Here is a 19,673-nt window from a genome sequence, read left to right on the forward strand (position 1 = left end):
ACACTGTGTGCCCTGTTCACAAATAGTGCACCATAAAGGGAATAGGGTGCCATTTAGGATACAGATCCAGGGTTTCCCCATCCCGTTCCCACTGGTGTAAATGTGGGTCAGACAGCTAAGCATCCACGCTGCATATCACTTGGGCCTCTGAAGTAAAACAGCCTCTGTCACTCCAGGCAGTTACATAACAGAGAAAGCACAGGACAGAGGGGCTGGTGGGATTCTTCTGATAGTTAAATTAACTGCACCCCCAGTCCCTTCCTGTGTTCACTGAGGCATCTCAGCACAAGAGGCCCCCCTCTGATGCCCTGGTGAGGTCATGAAGAGGCAATAATAACCTACTGTCTCTCAGACAGTAACACAATGCTCAAAATTGGCCACTTGGTTTGTTTTGGATTATAACACAAAACTGGGTCAAAGTTGTTTTGCATCAAACCCCCTGATAGTCTAAAAATGTGCACACAGCATCAGCCTGAACCAGGGGTTGGAACCGGTTCACAAAACAGAACCATTTTATTGAAGGTACAGAAAGAAATGTAACAGGGAACAAAAGGTTATCCACACTGTTCGCGGAACAGAACTGTTATTTTAAAAGCACGAACCGGTTAATAACGTTATTTTACGCTCCAGGCATTTTTTCTAGCCCCCCCCCAAAAGATAAACAAAGCGCCTATGCAAAGCCTTCACTGTCAATCAAACGTATTCCAGTGTCTGCCTGCAAGCTGAAAATCTTTGCCAGTGTGTGTTCAGGCTACTTGCGCCTCCCCCTCCGAAGCATAGGCTACTGTACTTACGTTACAAGCGTGATTCAGAAGATGGAGATTTTTTAATTAGAGAGAAGAATGGATTAACATTTCCAATGCTAGTTAAGGATACTATAGGTATAGTTCACATTTCACGTTAGATTTATTAACTACAAAAAGTTAAGACGTATTTTTAATTCTGGTGCCGGTCTGCACACAGGCTTGTTAGCTAGCGAGCTCAAAGGATATTCAAAGCTCCGTCCTAGGTATGATTCAGTTGACCTAAGTCAGAATGCATGTCATAACAAGATGCACGGCGCTTCAAGCCTCCTCAATCCACTCTTGCTCGCTCGCCACCCGCAAAATTTGTTGCGTCGTGCACCATAGGTGGCACTTGTCTGTCCATCACGGATGGACAGACAACTAGAACTAGCTTGCCTGCTCTAGCAGCACTGATTAGTGAAGTCATTTAATGAGCTAAATGTAAACTGGATTACACAAGTTAAAAAAGGAACGTTAAAACGGTACTTTGTGGGGTTTCGCACCGGTTTAGAAAAGTATTTTGCCGGTCGGAAACGTGGAACGGAACAAAAAAACAACGAAACGCTGGAAGATCATTTTGATTCCAACCCCTGGCCTGAACACTCAGATCTAGCTATATTACATTCAGGAGTCTGGGCTTCACTATACCCATAGATTGCTACTTCATTCCATAGCTACCTATAATAACCAGCAGCACTCCTACTCTGAGGAGGTTTATGAATACTGGCACTGGCTTCTAAAATGCTTGTTTTCTGTCAGCTGTAGTCAGTCTAATTCTTCATTTAAGCTATGGTCAAACTTCCAACAGACCCCATCTCTCCTTATTCCTGTCACTGAGACACATGGCTAAGAAACGCTTATGTGCACGCTTCTGAATTAGAAAAGACAGACATGCTTATTTTTCTGTTCACAATCAAAATGACTGACGAGTAGTGTCTCGTCACACGGATTGAGAGGATCGAGTCGCTAGTAATATGTCTGAATCTTCTCAAGGGGGCAGTAGTAAGCTCGCTACTTGTGCTTCCGCATGCAGCTGACAGCACAAGCCACTTGAGAAGCAATCGAGAAAATGCTGACAGCATGGCTTCTAACGAAAACATACCTCCACGGCCGCAGCTTGTTGACAAAACTGGCTCCAGAAGTGATCTATGGGAATACTTTGCTTACAGAGCAGATGAGGACCAGTCCACCAAAACGATGCAAAATGTGTTGCAGAGCAAGGAAGGTTTAGTTGCAAACGACAAACTATTTTAACACATGACACTTGCATTAGAGGTTGACACGAGTAAAAATGTATTCCTGTCTTGTAAACAAAATTCCCATAATGCTATAGTTCTATAACCCTGGAACTTTCCTGTCCCATCCCGATTCTGCAGCATTGCATAAGTGGAAACCAAAACTTTTCTCTGGGCAAGACCCGTTGTAGCTAGATGTTAGAGTCGCGAAGGGACAATTTTAGCTAATTCTAACCTGCCATGTTAATTCTCCTAACCTGCAATGAAAAGTAATTTTTGCTGGTCAAAAGCGCAGAGATGCCCTGAGAACAGTTTTGGTTTCCACTAATGCAATACAGCCACTCTGAGTAGTCATAGCAACTGCTCCGTTTTGCTGCTCAGCTCTCAGGAGACAGTTGCCTGTACACAGCTGATAACCACATTAAGAGATTTTGTCAATGACAGCAGCCCTTGTACTTACTCAAGAGTTGGATGAACTCATGGATATTGGATATGTGTAATTGTGTGCGTCTCCGTGTGCATCTGAGGTAAAGTAGTGAATGACTACAACTGAAGTGAGGTGCGAGAGTGTGCTGACTGAAGGAAATTATTATTTATTTTTATTTAAAAAAATGCAGAAATCGCCATTTTCCTGGTTGCTAAAATAGTTCACTTACACTTCAGTTTGTGTGACAAAACAAGAAAGTTTAGTGTAGAGAATCACTGTACCCTTTACCATAACCAAAAACAACATATTCAGCGGTTTGAAGCTGCTTTACAAAAGAAGAAAAAAACAGTAACGGGAAAGAGAGCAGAGCTAATGCTTCTTAGACTTGCTTTCAATGAGAATGAAAGATCTATAACTCATTTCTATCTGAATTTGATCAGAATGCCCTAAAAGTTACATATTGCATCTTTAAGTAAACTATATTAAGCATCGTTTTTTTTATATGAAATGCGCCACACATTACATATTTACAACCACCCCCCGCCGGAATCCTATGTGTCCAAGGAAGATCTGTTACTATGTCAACCTCTAATTTGCATAATATTCTACCCTCAACTAAATTTAAAGTTCATGACATGAACATATATTCAGCCTGACATTCACGTGAGCCTGATATGATTACAACCCAAAATTAATGTGAAATGCACTCATAAGGTAGCTATGACAGCAATATATTTAGATCTAATGAATAGCAGTTGACCCAATATGGTCATAGATGAGCAAATTAACCGATATGTATCAAATTACATATTAAAACAGTTTAGATGTAAATTGTACAATTATTTTGTATGCGTCGCGTCTCAGATGGGGTTTTGCACAAGGAACATTTAAGATATTCCCTTACAAAAAAAGTGCAGTAAAACTGCAGAAAATACTGCTTCTGATTTAAAAAAAATTACTGCAGTAATTTTGCTGTGCATCTGCATTACACTGTAGTTATTCTGCAATTACTGCGTCCAAAACACCAGTTAGTACACTTTTACTGCAGTTTCAAAACAGCAATCTTTTTTTGTAAGGGTAATATGAAGTTTTACTTTTGGAAAGAAAATGAATACTATAAGACTGTTCAATGTGTAAAAAAAAAAAAAAAAAGTCAGTGGTTATTCTATGACTTCAGTTATAACCCGGTAGAGTATCGTGATACTAAACCTGATATGGCATCAATTCTGGTATCGTGACAACAATACTACTAGTGACACTCCCACAGAGGCGTGCATGGTCGGTTTTACCGATCTGTCCAAATGTGTTGCCCATTCAAAACATGTCGACTCAATGTCTCCCCCTGGTATTTGTTCATGGTAAGGGCACCACTTCAAAGCCCATCCCCAGCAGTCTTTGGCAAAGTGAAAGTCAACAAAATGGCGGATGCGAAACGAATCACGTGACCCCTTTGTGCTTTCCAATACAATTCCATTTGAAATAAGTGGACACAACACGGCTAACGAACCCAAATTCGAAACAATACACGGTTAGGATTAGATTAACGGAACAATGTAGGTGTAACACGCAGATTTCGTCGCTATCTACCGTGTTCACGGTAAACCGATATGGCCGCCATTTTGTGCATAGTTGCGCAGGCAAGATAGCGACGCCCCCCATATTGTGAAAATGTAGAAAACATATCAAATATGAATCTGCCAGCGATAAAACATACCGATTCTTCCTCTTTCTCCATCCCAGTTGGCATTTGCGGTACTGCCCGATTGATAGAGGCATATTCGTGCAGGTCTGGCAAGTCCTCGCAGCGAAAGACGGGTAGAGGCTTGGTAGCGTCCAGCGCCCGTGCCCGAAACGACAATTTACTCATGTTTTTTATAATGTAAGATTCAGCATTAATCTAACCGATAACCTAAGGTTCACAACAGTACTGCTTTGAGTTCTCATGGATGGATCTGTGATGTTCGCCAGAAGTCAAGCGTTCGATTGGTAGTAGGGTAGGTATATGGAGATGCGAACGGAGCCGGGAAGGCCCGGGTTTTGATCGCTCTCTGTCGGTCTCTTTTTTCCGAGGCTCCGCTCTCCCTGGTTCAATACGCCATGGCCAACATGGCGGACATTACAAACTCTAGCAGCTCCTAGCGGCCCAACCCCCGGTCACACAACAGCCATTCCCACACGGTTTTGCACGCGTGCGCGCTCGCGCAGCTCGGGGGAGGGGGGTACTGGGGGGGGGAAGGGGAGTACTCACACGTTCCCTCCGTAAAAACTGCCTGGAATGAATATTCACATACTAAGAGGCAGCTGCAAACCAGTGCGCACTACCGGCGAACTAAATCACTTGCTGTAAATGTGTTTTTTTATTCTACAGCACAGGGCGACAGACTGCCCTGGCGCGATTATTAATAGTTTGCACAAAATGCAGCCCTCCCCAAAAAACTGGAATACAATAACTTCATTTGAATTGTAAAATAAACTAAAGCAACTGACAGTTTGTATAATGTCACGATGCACGAACTCTAGATGGGCTACTTGAATAGTTGTATACAAGTGCAGCAGACTGTTGTGAAAATCTTTTGCTAACTAAATATGAAAAGAAAAATCACTAATCAGTGTACCAAAGATGTAGCCAACTAATTTTATAGGACCTATTTGTTCGTCAATGTCGCCCTCTTGTGGCATAACCTAAGAGTACTGCGCAGTGTCGATTATTTCCTACTTCAACCGATCTTCCCAATAAATGTTTTATTTAACCCTTATTTTAGCAGGTAAATTGACTGACAACATCATTTACAGCAACGACATGGGGAACAGTTACAGGGGAGAGGAAGGGGGATGAATGAGCCAATAGTAAACTAGGGATGATTAGGTGACTGTGATGGTATGAGGGCCAGATTGGAAATTTAGCCAGGACACCGAGGTTAACGCCTCTACTCTTACGATAAGTGGCATGGGATCTTTAGTGACTACAGAGAGTCAGGACACCCGTTTAACATCCCATCCGAAAGACGGCCCCCCGGCCATATTTAGAGGTGGTATGACAGCGTGTCAGTGTGACCCAAACACAAAGATTTACGCACACAATATCTCCTCGTTATTGGAGTTCCATCTGCAACCGACACATACGTTTTTAAGACATTGGTGCCATCTGAATTGAGAACAAAGAAAGTATCGGCAAGTAAAGGTTCATCTAAAATATCCTGATTATTGCTAGCAACATTATGCTCAACCTTAAACACAAGCTTTAGAAACCTATACCGCTAAGGTTAGAGTTAATTTGGTGATCAGAAGATAGTATGTAGGATGTAGGCCCAAACCTCCTAGAGAGCTACTGGACATGCAAGCACATGCTCCAACCTAGCTCTCAAACACTTCTCTCCATAGGGTTTTCAGTGGTTACCTTTGCACACGGCTGGCTCAGTGTGAAGTACAATTTCGACCCCCTCGTTTTAACGTTTGTAAGGTCCCGCAGTCATCCTATTTCCCAAGTAAAAATAGCCTTTGACAAACACCCATAATATTTGTACGCTATTAAAATCCTCAGAATAACAAATTGTATCTTGGGTGGGGAGCTTATATTCATGACCTCGCCTTGACTGATAGCTGTTTGAAAACACCCTTGTGGGCATTGCCAGGTAAAAAGGTAAACAATGGGCCACGTCATTCCAAGCCTAAATAGTATGCATCAACCCATTTTCTCTGCAAGATGCTCTGAGTTGATCATAAGACTGTTGGATATCTGACGAACAGCAGCAATACACAATTGCATTTCTATTGTTTTGTAAATAAATTACAGAATATAGTTCACTGATACACTTATTCACAACAATTTGTAAAGCTTAGACGTAAGGGAATGTACAAGAAAACAGCATACAATAAGTGTACGGGACAATTTATTGGTGCCTCTGCATTAGCATTATAAATGACTATATTCAGAATTGTATGTATTGATCAGACATTTGATAATTTACAATAGGCTAGCATATCCAAAATATCGATCAACATGAAAAAAAGTGAGAAATAATGTTGAGACTTTTGACATAAAAATATAATTACAGCCATAAGCCGAGTATAGGCACCCGGCCACCCTTGTGTCCCTACAGTGCGCAGGACCCATTGATTAGTTCAATTTGTAACTCATATCTCCAGTCCGAATGCTTGAAAAATAATATAAAAAGTAACAAAATGATGTGATATCATATCAAGTAAAGTGAATTACTAAGGCTTTAGGAAATGCAACCAACTACAAAGATTGATGGGGAGAGGAGGGGGACCCATGTACCCCACTTCAATCAAGCAGGCGTCAGTCACACAGGCCCCCCCCGCACAGCTTCCCCACATATGGCACTGTATCAAGGGGGACATTATTCCAAGAGATCCAGAAGCCTGTCTGCATAGCCTGTAATGTTTTTGAAAAGGCAAATGTTTGTTAAATATGTAGTGAATTTAAATGTTTTCAAGTGCTGAAATTGAAATATGCAATATTTGTTCAGGCACTTGTGAAACTTTTCAATGTTTGTATTTGGAATTTTTGTGTGCCTGAAATGCTGAATTAATGCAGATTTGATATGAATAAATGACTTACAGTATGTTGGGTCTGTCTTCAGACTTCACACCATATCCTTCTTTGCCTTTGGAAAGCTGTTTTTGTATTACAGCATTCCTCCTGTGATGGTTGCCTGGGAAGCTGTGCAGACAGACAGTATATGTTGAATAAAAAAAAAAAATGTATTTCATTAGTTTGATGATAGTGGAAAGACAAAAGGAGATGAAAAGTGAAATAAACCCCCCCAATGACACAAGCTACATCAACTGCAAGACAACCCACACAAGAATGGTAAATGGTAAAGCACCCTTTACTGGTTCTAACAGCTGACCAATCAGCTTGCTGCCGACGCCTAGCAAACTTTAGGAAAGAAATGGTGTTTGACCAGATAAAATGCTATTTCTCCAAAGAAATGAACAATAGACTTTCAGCATGCTTATAGAGAACGGCACTCAACACAAATTACTGATTGGTTGAAAGAAATTGATAAGAACATTGTGGGAGCCGTACTGTTAGATTTCAGTACAGCCTTTGCTATTATTTACCATCACGTGTTGTTGAAAAAAAAAAAAAAAAAAATAAAAACTTGTTATGGCTATTCAACCTCAGTTCTGAATCTATATGTCATTCTTTAATGGAAGCTTCTCTAATGTTCAACATAAAGTGTGGTACCGCAGGGCAGCTCTCTTGGCCCGCTACTCTTTTCTATTTTTATTAATGACCTACCACGGGCATTAAAACAAAGCCTGTGTGTCTATGTATGCGGATGATTCAACCCTATACGCGTCAGCAACCACCGCTAGTGAAAACACTCCAACCCTAAACAGAGTTGCATCAGTTTTAGAATGGAGGAGCTATTTTTATTTCTCAATCTCAACTTGTAAAGCACACCTCCCATTCAGATGCATAGGCTATAGCCTGCCAACTGTTGACTATCAGCGCATCACCCACCACTTTGCAATGTGAGCTTGTGGCAGTATAATTGTTTGAAACCTGAACGTTTTACTTTACTTCAAATAATGAGGTGTCTACCTTGCTTCAAAGTAGCCTTGTGAAAATCCAACCATAGAAACTTGGAGGCAATTATTTTATAAAGACTTCCTCATGCCATTAACCAGCAATTTTCTCCTGTTCTATTGGTTTTTATGTCAACTTTCTTTTGTTGTCCAGAAGCCAAAAGGCACAATCCTAGTCATTTTCTATTAGATTCCCCCTTTAAATTTCTAATGGAGATTTTAATCTCTGTCATATATGGAACTGCTCGCATTAGCTGCACAGTTTAGAACTGTGTTTTCCGTGAATTGCATTTGGGCAAATGTTTGAAAAGTACTTTTAACTGGTTTCATTCAAATATGATCCAATTTTATGAAAAACATGATTTTCAGTGTTCAGGATCTTTAAAAACACAGGGAACTTTATAGTTTACATTTATTTTAACTACGCAAGTCAGTTAAGAACAAATTCTTATTTTACAATGACGGCCTACCCCAGCCAAATCCTCCCCTAACCTGGACGATGCTGGGCCAATTGTGCGCCACCCTATGGGACTCCGATCACGGCCAGTTGTGATAAAGCCCGGGATCGAACCAGGGTCTGTAGTGACGAGTCTAGCACTGAGATGCAGTGCCTTAGACCGCTGCGCCACTCGGGAGCCATGAACTATCTATAACCTGGGCTGTTCTGAAGGCAGTGGTACTGAGGTTGGAGATGATGAAGACCAATAAAGAAGATCAATATAAATAAAGAACATAATATATTTACACATTTTGTTACATTTGTAACGTTACAGCCTTATTCTAAAATTGATTAAATAAATAAAAATCCTCAGCAATCTACACACAATACACCACAGGTTTAGAAATTTTGGCAAATTTATTAGAAATAAAAAACAGAAATACCCTATTTATATAAGTATTCAGACCCTTTGCTATGAGACTTGAAATTGAGCTCAGGTGCACCCTTGTTTCTAAACTTGGTTGTAGTCCACCTGTGGTAAATTCAATTGATTGGACATGATTTTGGAAAGGCATGTACCTGTCTATATAAGGTCCCACAGTTGACAGTGCATGTCAGAGCAAAAACCAAGCCATGAGGTTGAAGCAATTCTCCGAGACAGGATTGGGTCGGGGCACAGATCTGGGAAAGGGTACCAAACAATTTCTGTAGCATTGAAGGTCCCCAAGAACACAGTGGCCTCCATCATTCTTAAAATGAAAAAGTTTGGAATCACCAAGACTCTTTCTACAGTCGTGGCCAAAAGTTTTGAGAATGACACAAATATAAATTTTCACAACGTCTGCTGCCTCAGTTTGTATGACGGCAATTTGCATATACTCCAGAATGTTATGAAGAGTGATCAGATGAATTGAAATTAATTGCAAAGTCCCTCTTGGCCATGCAAATTAACTGAATCCCAGAAAAATAATTCCACTGCATTTCAGCCCTGCCACAAAAGGACCAGCTGACATGTCAGCGATTCTCTCGTTAACACAGGTGTGAGTGTTGACAAGGACAAGGCTGGAGATCACTCTGTCATGCTGATTGAGTTTGAATAACTGACTGGAAGCTTCAAAAGGAGGGTGGTGCTTGGAATCATTGTTCTTCCTCTGTCAACCATTGTTACCTGCAAGGAAACACGTGATGTCATCATTGCTTTGCACAAAAAGGGCTTCACAGGCAAGGATATTGCTGCCAGTAAGATTGCACCTGAATCAGCCATTTATCGGATCAGCCATTTATCAGATCATCAAGAACTTCAAGGAGAGCGGTTCAATTGTTGTGAAGAAGGCTTCAGGGCGCCCAAGAAAGTCCAGCAAGCGCCAGGACCATCTACTAAAGTTGATTCAGCTGCAGGATCGGGGCACCACCAGTACAGAGCTTGCTCAGGAATGGCAGCAGGCAGGTGTGAGTGCATCTGCACGCACAGTGAGGCAAATACTTTTGGAGGATGGCTTGGTGTCAAGAAGGGCAGCAAAGAAGCCACTTCTCTCCAGGACAACCATCAGGGACAGACTGATATTCTGCAACAGGTACAGGGATTGGACTGCTGAGGACTGGGGTAAAGTCATTTTCTCTCTGTGTCATTCTCAAAACTTTTGGCCACGACTGCAGAGCTGGCCGCCCGGCCACATTGAGCAATCGGGGGAGAATGGCCTTGGTCAGGGAGGTGACCAAGAACTGATGGTCACTCTGACAGAGCTCTAGAGCTCCTCTTTGAAGATGGGAGACAACTATCTCTGCAGCCCTCCACCAATCAGTCCTTTTATGGTAGAGAGGTCAGATGATGGAAGCCCCTCTTCAGTAAAAGGCACATGACAGCCCACTTGCAGTTTGCCAAAAGGCACCTAAAGACTCTCAGACCATAAAAAACAAGATTCTCTGGTGAGATGAAACCAAGATTGAACTCTTTGGCCTGAATGTCATGTGTCATATCTGGAGGAAACATGGCACCATCACTACAGTGAAGCATGGTGGTGGTAGCATCATGCTGTGGGGATGTTTTTCAGTGGCAGGGACTGCGAGACTAGTCAGGATCGAGGGAAAGATGAACGGAGCAAAGTAAAAAGAGATCCTTGATGAAAACCTGCTCCAGAGCGCTCAGGACCTAGACTGGGTTGAAGGTTCACCTTCCGACAGGACAACGACCCTAAGCACACATCCAAGACAATGCAGGAGTGGCTTCGGGACAAGTCTCTGAATGTCCTTGAGTGGGCCAGCCTAAGCCCAGACTTGAACCCGACCGAACATCTCTGGAGACACCTGAAAATAGCTGTGCAGCAACGCTCCCCATCCAACATAACAGAGCTTCAGAGGATCTGCAGAGAAGAATGGGAGAACCCCCCAAATACAGGTGTGCCAAGCTTGTAGTGTCATACCCAAGAAGACTCGAGGCTGTAATTGCTGCCAAAGGTGCTTCAACAAAGTACCGAGTAAAGGGTCTGAATACCTATGTAAATGTGATATTGAAAAATATATATAAATTAGCTAACATTTCTAAAAACTTGTTTTTGCTTTGTCATAATGGGGTATTATATGTAGATTGAGGGGGAAAAAATATTTAATACATTTTAGAATAAGGATATAACCTAACAAAATGTGGAAAAGGTGAATGGGTTTGTTCCCGGTGGCTCAGTTGGTAGAGCATGGTGTTTGCAACGCCAGCATGGTGTGTGTGTGTGTGTGCAACGCCAGGGTTGTGGGTTCGATTCCCACGGGGGGAGCAGTACAAAAAAATAAAATAAAAATAAAATGTATGAAATGTATGCATTCACTACTGTAAGTCGCTCTGGATAAGAGTGTCTGCTAAATGACTAAAATGTAAATACTTGTTACTGCCCGAATTCAAAATGGATTACATTTCTTTCCCCCTCACCCAGCGACACACAATAACCCTTAATGACAATATGAAAATCTTTAGACATTTTAGAAAATGTATTTAAAATGAAATACAGAATTCATTTACATAAGTTTCCACAACCCTGAGTCAATACATGTTAGAATCACCTTTGGCAGCGAACAACTGAGTCTCTGGGAAAGTCCAAGAGCTTTGCACACCTGGATTGTACAATATTTGGCCATTATTCTGCAAAAAAATTATTCATCCTCAGTTTTCTATCCCCACTAAACTCTAATTATTTTTTTTTAACCTCTATGGGCTAGGTGGCCACCTACGTAACAGCCACTGGCAGCCTGTGGCACGATTTTCAAAACCGTAAAAATCCTATTACTTCAATTTCTCAAACATATGACTATTTTACAGCTATTTAAAGACAAGACTCTCGTTAATCTAACCACACTGTCCGATTTCAAAAAGGCTTTACAACGAAAGCAAAACATTAGATTATGTCAGCAGAGTACCAAGCCAGAAATAATCAGACACCCATTTTTCAAGCCAGCATATAATGTCACCAAAACCCAGAAGACAGCTAAATGCAGCACTCACCTTTGATGATCTTCATCAGATGACAACCCTAGGACATTATGTTATACAATACATGCATGTTTTGTTCAATCAAGTTCATATTTATATCAAAAAACAGCTTTTTACATTAGCATGTGACGTTCAGAACTAGACCCCCAAACTTCCGGGGAATTCGCTAACATTTTACTAAATTACTCACGATAAACGTTCACAAAAAGCATAACAATTATTTTAAGAATTATAGATACAGACCTCCTCTATGCACTCGATATGTCCGATTTTAAAATAGCTTTTTGGTGAAAGCACATTTTGCAATATTCTAAGTACATAGCCCAGGCATCACAGGGCTCGCTATTTAGACACCCGGCAAGTTTAGCACTCACCATAATCATATTTACTATTATAAAAGTTTGATTACCTTTTGTTGTCTTCGTCAGAATGCAAACCCAGGACTGCTACTTCAATAACAAATGTTGGTTTGGTCCAAAATAATCCATCGTTATATCCGAATAGCGGCGTTTTGTTCGTGCGTTCCAGACACTATCCGAAATAGTAAAGAAGTGTCGCGCGCATGGCGCAATTCGTGACAATAAAATTCTAAATATTCCATTACTGTACTTCGAAGCATGTCAACCGCTGTTTAAAATCAATTTTTACGCCATTTTTCTCGTAGAAAAGCGATAATATTCCGACAGGGAATCTCCTTTTCGGCAAACAGAGGAAAAAATCCCAAAGGCGGGGGCGGTCGGGTCACGAGCATAAGCCCAGTGTCCCTTGATCGGCCACTTGAGAAAGGCGATAATGTGTTTCAGCCTGGGGCTGGAATGACGACATTCTGTTTTTTCCCGGGCTCTGAGCGCCTATGGACGACGTGGGAAGTGTCACGTTAGAGCAGAGATCCTTAGTAAATGATAGAGATGGAAAAGAAGTTCAAGAAATGGTCAGACAGGCCACTTCCTGTAAAGGAATCTCTCAGGTTTTGACCTGCCATTTGAGTTCTGTTATACTCACAGACACCATTCAAACAGTTTTAGAAAATGTAGGGTGTTTTCTATCCATATGTAATAAGTATATGCATATTCTAGTTACTGGGTAGGAGTGGTAACCAGATTAAATCGGGTATGTTTTTTATCCAGCCGTGTCAATACTGCCCCCTAGCCCTAACAGGTTAATCACCATTGGCCTCATGGTGAAATCCCTGAGCGGTTTCCCTCCTCTCCGGCAACTGAGTTAGGAAGGAAGCCTGTATCTTGTAGTGACTGGGTGTATTGACACACCATCCAAAGTGTAATTAATAACTCCACCATGTTCAAAGGGATGTCAGCTTTTTTTTTGTACCTCTCTACCAATAGGTGCCCTTTGCGAGACCGGATAGCATTGACCCTACAGTTACTAGCTAGATTTCATGTAGCCAAGCCATGTGCATGAGTAGCCACTAGCCAGTCAATGAGAGCAACAGCACATATAGAACAATGACCCAGATTGTTCACTTTGTATAAATCTGACGCATCCTGTTGGCGTTTCCACTCAACACCAAATATGGTGATGAAAGGATGCCCAGTGGGCGGCAATGGAAGAAGATTGGGCAAGATGGATTTTGGCCGACATTCTGCAAATGTTCTCATCCACGAAACATTTGATCTCAATACAGCTTTGTTATGAACCGAATGGACTAAGTTTTGTAGACTTTACCCTTTGCCTAAGTAAATTGCGTTGTTTAAGAGCACAAGGGCGAATCGAGTTACTGCAAATGCGCATTTCAGAGTAGGCGTTCTCGAACGGAAATATGCAAAAACATGCTAGAACGCGCCAATAGGAGGACCTTGCTAGCTCGCTCTTGGCTCTGCCCACCTTGCTTGTTTGCCCACTCCTGTTGTCTACCTTGTTAAAAAAATATTTGGCAACAGCGCCACCAAATAGTCGACGACAACCCGCCCTCAAATGATGGCCAAGAAAATGTAAACTAAACGAATGTTACTTTGCTGTCGATAATAAAACTGCAGACAGAGAAGACCATTTGAGGAAATGAGCTGGCCGCAACCAGATTCCAGACAAGTGGGAATCAAATGTACCAAACGTTTGTTAGTTAGAGACGGACACAAAACTGGTAGCTACAACATTAACTAGCTAAAGTTAGCTAGTGAGATTTACGCTTTGGTCGCTTGACTTGGTTACGAATGGTTGGCTAATTTGTAACTAGCTAAATTAGCGGTCATCAAAAAGTACGTTAGATAGCTGTTGACCTGCAAACAGCACAGTAGCCAGCCAACTTCTAGTAGAGTTCCACCCACTATAAAATCTGCTTTTACGAAATATTTTTCAATGCTTGTCCTCAGCGAATATGGTGTTGGGGTAGCGTTAACGTTAGTTATTGCAATTATCATCAAATAGTTTTCCTCAAGAACGAGAGCGGTTGCTAGCAGGTAGCTAACGTTAAATATTTAACGTTATAACTACAACATTAACGTACATAGAATGAGAAGTTTACGAAGCTGGCTAGATTATGGGGAAGGACATTTGATTATTTTACACCAACAGTTGTATTTAAAACGAGGGTTGTGATTTAAAACAGCATGGGCGTCGATTGTCTTGGCTACGTCTAATTGTATTGGCTAACTACATTCAAAAACGTAAATTATTAAAACGTGTTACTCAATGTAGCTAGAATAGTTACAGGATCTAAGAGACAAAACAAGAACATTTACTTACCAGGGAGGATGATAACTAGTCGACATGACGAATATTCCAGCTAGCAATAGCATACTTAGCTAGCGAACATTATCCATTGCAAACCACGCATACATAGTTCTTGCTGGGTTGGTACAGCTATCTTGCACGCAATCCACAAACACTATGCGATATTTAGACTGTAGCAACATTTTATGTGTGTTGTTTCAGTAGTTTGCTGTCAACGTCGGGTAACTTACTCGGAAGGGATAACTAGCTAGCTGTAGCGAAAAATCAGTTCACCCAAAAGGTTACTTACAGCTGACCAAGCCATAACTTTGCGTTGGCAAACAGACTGTTTGTGATTGGACAGCGAGTGGCACCAATCACCTGTAGAGAGCTAGGGGACGATGAGCTCACTGGTTAGTTTACTTCGAAGGACCGAGTAAAAAACCAAAAAAATAAACTAGTAGAAAGGGACAGATATCAGAATAATTGTATTTATTTTATTTTTGATTTATGTATTTTATTAAAGTCAATCGTAAAACGGTGAAATTACCAAATTAATTGTAGTACTTTTATATTTTCAACATTGATGGCTCATCTGATGTAAATTCCCTTCAATGGGGCTAGACTATGTACATGGATCTTCTGACCCGATAATATGGATTTAGTGTGGAAGAGTATTATTGGAGAGGTAGTGTAGACACATTGATCATATACCAGACATACACAATGACAACATTCCTTCTGAAATAGATTGTTGCAGTGTGATGCAAGGGAAAGCAGGGGGAGGAGATCTGTCCTGCTTTCAGCTGCTTCTGCCTCCCTTTGGATGGGCTAATGCTCATCAGCCACAGATGAGAGTTTTGATGATATTTATTTGACCATTTTAAAACAATACAACTACACATGTGGATATGGCACTATGCCATTAAAATAATCGAGGATGACATTAAGTATCTTCATTGTGGTCCTCATGTAAATACATGAAAACAAAATACATCTCGTCAATAGGGAGGAAACCGTAAAACAAATAAAATAGATTACCAAGTAACGTTCTGGAAACAATTATACTTTATTTAAGCCTGTGCAGTTTTAAAGCATTTTGCCCATAAACCATTTCTTAAGCTTTATCTTAAAACTCCCTAGTGTAGGGATGGATTTTATATGGTTTGGTACACCATTCCATTCCTCTGAACCAGTGTTAAGGAAATAGCTTTTTCCAGCCATGCTCCTATAGCGCAGGAGTCTGATCTTAGCAACACTGGCTCTGGTGTGATGGCTATGAGAGTCTAATGAAATTAAAATAACCAGACAGGTAATTAGGGGCAAGGTCATGTATAACTTTTTAAAAAACATCAACAGTTTGATTTGCACCACCCAGAGATGAACTGGAAGCCAGTTCAGTTCCGTCCTAGGGCTGAGCATGAGCATATTTCTCATTAGTTTGATTAGGGCCATTTAAATTTGTACTTACGTTTTTTTGTTATGCCTCTGAAACATGCGATACAAGCATAGTCATAGTGGCCTGTGTCAGAGATATTGCCAGGGTCCTCATAGTCTCTGTATCCAGGAACTTGGCTACCCTTGCTAGAAACTTTTACCTGGAGTGAACCTTCCCAATGACCTTCAGAGCCATGAGTTCACCTGTCATGTGTTGGTCCAGTTCACATCCAAAGTATGTAGCAGAGCATTTTTCCTTCACCTCTACACCATTACACTTGGCCAAGAAGTTGGAAGAGTTTCTCACTTTGTGTTTAGAACCAAAAGGGATACATTCTGTCTTTCCTAAATGCAGAGATAGTTTGCTGTTGGATAACCACTTACTGACTTTAGTCAGTTTGCTGCATAGGGTCTTTTCAACAATATAATTTTCCTTATGTGAAACCAAGAGGGCAGAATCATCCAGAACAGAGGGCATGAACAGGCAGAGTCCATATCATTTATGTAGAGCAAAGAAAGCAAAGGCTCCAAAATGCTCCCCTGGGCGATACTAGCCCACATCCACCCTTTGGACCCTATCAATTAAGTATGACCACCCATAGTAAGGAGTCGGTGCAAAACCAAATGCTTTCAGTTTGTACAACAAAATATTATGGTTCACAGTATCAAATGCTTTTATTAGGTCAAGCACGACAATACCACAGAAGTTGCCCTTGTCAATTACTTGCTTGATAAAATCTGTCATTTATATTAAACAAGTATCAGTAAAATAGGATTGTCTAAAACTGGACTGAAGGTCATATAAAATGTTATGGTCATCAATGTACTTTATGATCTGTTCATGGAGTGCTCTTTCTAAAACCTTCAACAACAAACTCAAGATTGACACTGGTCTGTAGTTCCCTTGTTCAACTTTGCTTCCTTTCTTGTATATAGGAACATCTCTTGCATGTTTCAACTCTGGTGGTACCTTTCCATGTTGAATGGAAAGATTGATGATGTGTGTTACATAAGGTCCAATATGATCAGCAGCATCACTCAGGATGGGATGTCATTGTTATCCAGTCCTGTGGCTTTCTGTTTGTCTAGATCTTTAAGCATCTTTGTAGCATCTGAAGTTGAAACCTGGGAAACCGCAAACTGTCCTTCGGAGATGCCCTTAGCTGAATAATAGGTTTGTATATGTTGGTTTCCAAAGGTGCCAGAGCATTCCGGGAGTTTGTCAACAAGGTTGCTGGCAATAGTGGAGAAAAAGTCATTAAATGATCACTCACCTGTGCTCTTTCAAAGGTTACAGTAGCATTGATGTTCAGTCCAATGCTGTTTGACTTTGTTTTTGGCTTGTTGCTACTGCCTAGGTCCTTGAAAGTCTTCCAGAGGTCCCTGGGGTCGTTTTTATTGTCCTGGGCCCTCATTTATTAATGTTGCGTATGAACACGTAAACCATGCATGCGGACATTTCTAAGCAAAGTGTGGGATTTATCAATTTGTACTTATACTTGAGAATTTGTGTAAATTTAAGCACACCTCGGACCATGTGTACGCCAGCACCTTGTGGTAGAAAAGTCTAACTGCTAATGAAATACCACCCACCAAATGGAGAAAGGGTTGACATACTGGACCAAATCATAAACTATGACGAAAAAAGATAATACATTAATAGTTTATTCATGTATTTCTTTTATAGACTCTTAAGCTACTAATAGTTTTCTCAGGGTGCTATCGAATTCATAAACATGAAACAATTTAAGCCTAATTGAATAATAAAGTCAATTAAAAAGAGTGGAATGTACGGTTGGAGGCAATTTTGTTAAACCAGTGAAATAATATAAAACGCCTACACTGAGGCATTGTGACTTTTCCAAAATGGCAAATCTTGCATTGCTAGAGGATCTGGCACAAGCTGCATTACGCAGGGAGCGTGTTTTCAATGAGCGTGCAGATTTTTTGCTGAGACCGACACTTGGCTTATTAGTAGATTTCGTTTTCCAAGGCATATTTTATTGTATCTCTGCAACCAACTCTCTCCAGTATTAGAAAGGGAGACGAATCGCACCAATGCCTCACATGGTCTCTCCTATCATTGCTATGCAGACGACACACAATTCATCTTCTCCTTTCCCCCTTCTGATAACCAGGTGGCGAATCGCATCTCTGCATGTCTGGCAGACATATCAGTGTGGATGACGGATCATCACCTCAAGCTGAACCTCGGCAAGACGGAGCTGCTTTTTCTCCCGGGGAAGGACTGCCCGTTCCATGATCTTGCCATCACGGTTGACAACTCCATTGTGTCCTCCTCCCAGAGTGCTAAGAACCTTGGCGTGACCCTGGACAACACCCTGTCGTTCTCCACTAACATCAAGGCGGTGACCCGATCCTGTAGGTTCATGCTCTACAACATTCGCAGAGTATGACCCTGCCTCACACAGGAAGCGGCGCAGGTCCTAATCCAGGCACTTGTCATCTCCCGTCTGGATTACTGCAACTCGCTGTTGGCTGGGCTCCCTGCCTGTGCCATTAAACCCCTACAACTCATCCAGAACGCCGCAGCCCGTCTGGTGTTCAACCTTCCCAAGTTCTCTCACGTCACCCCGCTCCTCCGCTCTCTCCACTGGCTTCCAGTTGAAGCTCGCATCCGCTACAAGACCATGGTGCTTGCCTACGGAGCCGTGAGGGGAACGGCACCTCCGTACTTTCAGGCTCTGATCAGTCCCTACACCCAAACGAGGGCACTGCGCTCATCCACCTCTGGCCTGCTGGCCCCCCTACCTCTGAGGAAGCACAGTTCCCGCTCAGCCCAGTCAAAACTGTTCGCTGCTCTGGCACCCCTATGGTGGAACAAGCTCCCACACGACGCCAGGACAGCGGAGTCAATCACCACCTTCCGGAGACACCTGAAACCCCACCTCTTTAAGGAATACCTAGGATAGGATAAAGTAATCCTTCTAACCCCCCCTAAAAGATTTAGATGCACTATTGTAAAGTGGTTGTTCCACTGGATATCATAAGGTGAATGCACCAATTTGTAAGTCGCTCTGGATAAGAGCGTCTGCTAAATGACTTAAATGTAAATGTAAGTCCTCTCCACCCTGGGATTTTTGGCCACTGGAACATTCCAACGGGAGATTGCGGATCAGTCTGGCATTTCACAACCAACCATGAGCCGAATATTGCCTGCAGTCCTTCATGGTATTATTTCACTGACCCCACAATACATACAGTTTCCGTACACTGCTGTGCAACAGGCCAGAGTGAAATGGGATTTCCATACCATAGCTGGATTTCCCAATGTCATTGGAGCAATTGACTGCACCCACATCGCAATAAAAGCACCATCATCGAACGAATTCAACTTCGTCAACAGAAAAGGTTTCCATTCTGTCAATGTGCAGGTCATCTGTGATTCACATTTGGATTTGTTGAATTTAGTGGACAAATGGCCAGGTTGGACACATTAATAATTAATTGTGCAGAGCAGTTCAGTAGGCCTTAACCTCCAGGAAGGAGCTGTTGAGGATGGACGGTTTATTGGTAAGTGACATGTTTTATTTGCAAGGTTTTATTTGCCATGTTAGACCTCTACTGGGAAACAATATCTGAATGTTGTGTTCATAACTGCAGGAGACCGAGGCTACCCATTAAAAAC

At 41.7% G+C, this 19,673-nt stretch overlaps 1 protein-coding gene across 2 annotated transcripts in view; it reads right to left on the reverse strand.

Annotated features, from left to right (window-relative positions):
- The window catches only part of LOC106578561 (enhancer of polycomb homolog 1), a 67,285-nt gene extending 52,365 nt beyond the window's left edge, over window positions 1-14,920 (reverse strand). Inside the window, exons 1-2 of one of the 2 annotated variants that reach the window (XM_014157547.2) lie at window positions 14,621-14,920; window positions 7,030-7,131 (exon numbers count right to left, since the gene is read on the reverse strand). Coding sequence is in view for 1 of the 2 variants with exons in the window: in XM_014157545.2 (XP_014013020.1) it covers window positions 4,162-4,314 (153 nt within the window). In the remaining variant the exon portion in view is untranslated. Of the gene's footprint in view, window positions 1-4,161; window positions 4,613-7,029; window positions 7,132-14,620 lie in introns of those variants that run through there. The other variant, XM_014157545.2, reaches the window with a different exon arrangement.
- Between the last annotated feature and the right edge of the window lie 4,753 nt (window positions 14,921-19,673).

The sequence above is a fragment of the Salmo salar genome, chromosome ssa19 (genome assembly GCF_905237065.1).
Source record: "Salmo salar chromosome ssa19, Ssal_v3.1, whole genome shotgun sequence".
NCBI lineage: Eukaryota > Metazoa > Chordata > Actinopteri > Salmoniformes > Salmonidae > Salmo > Salmo salar.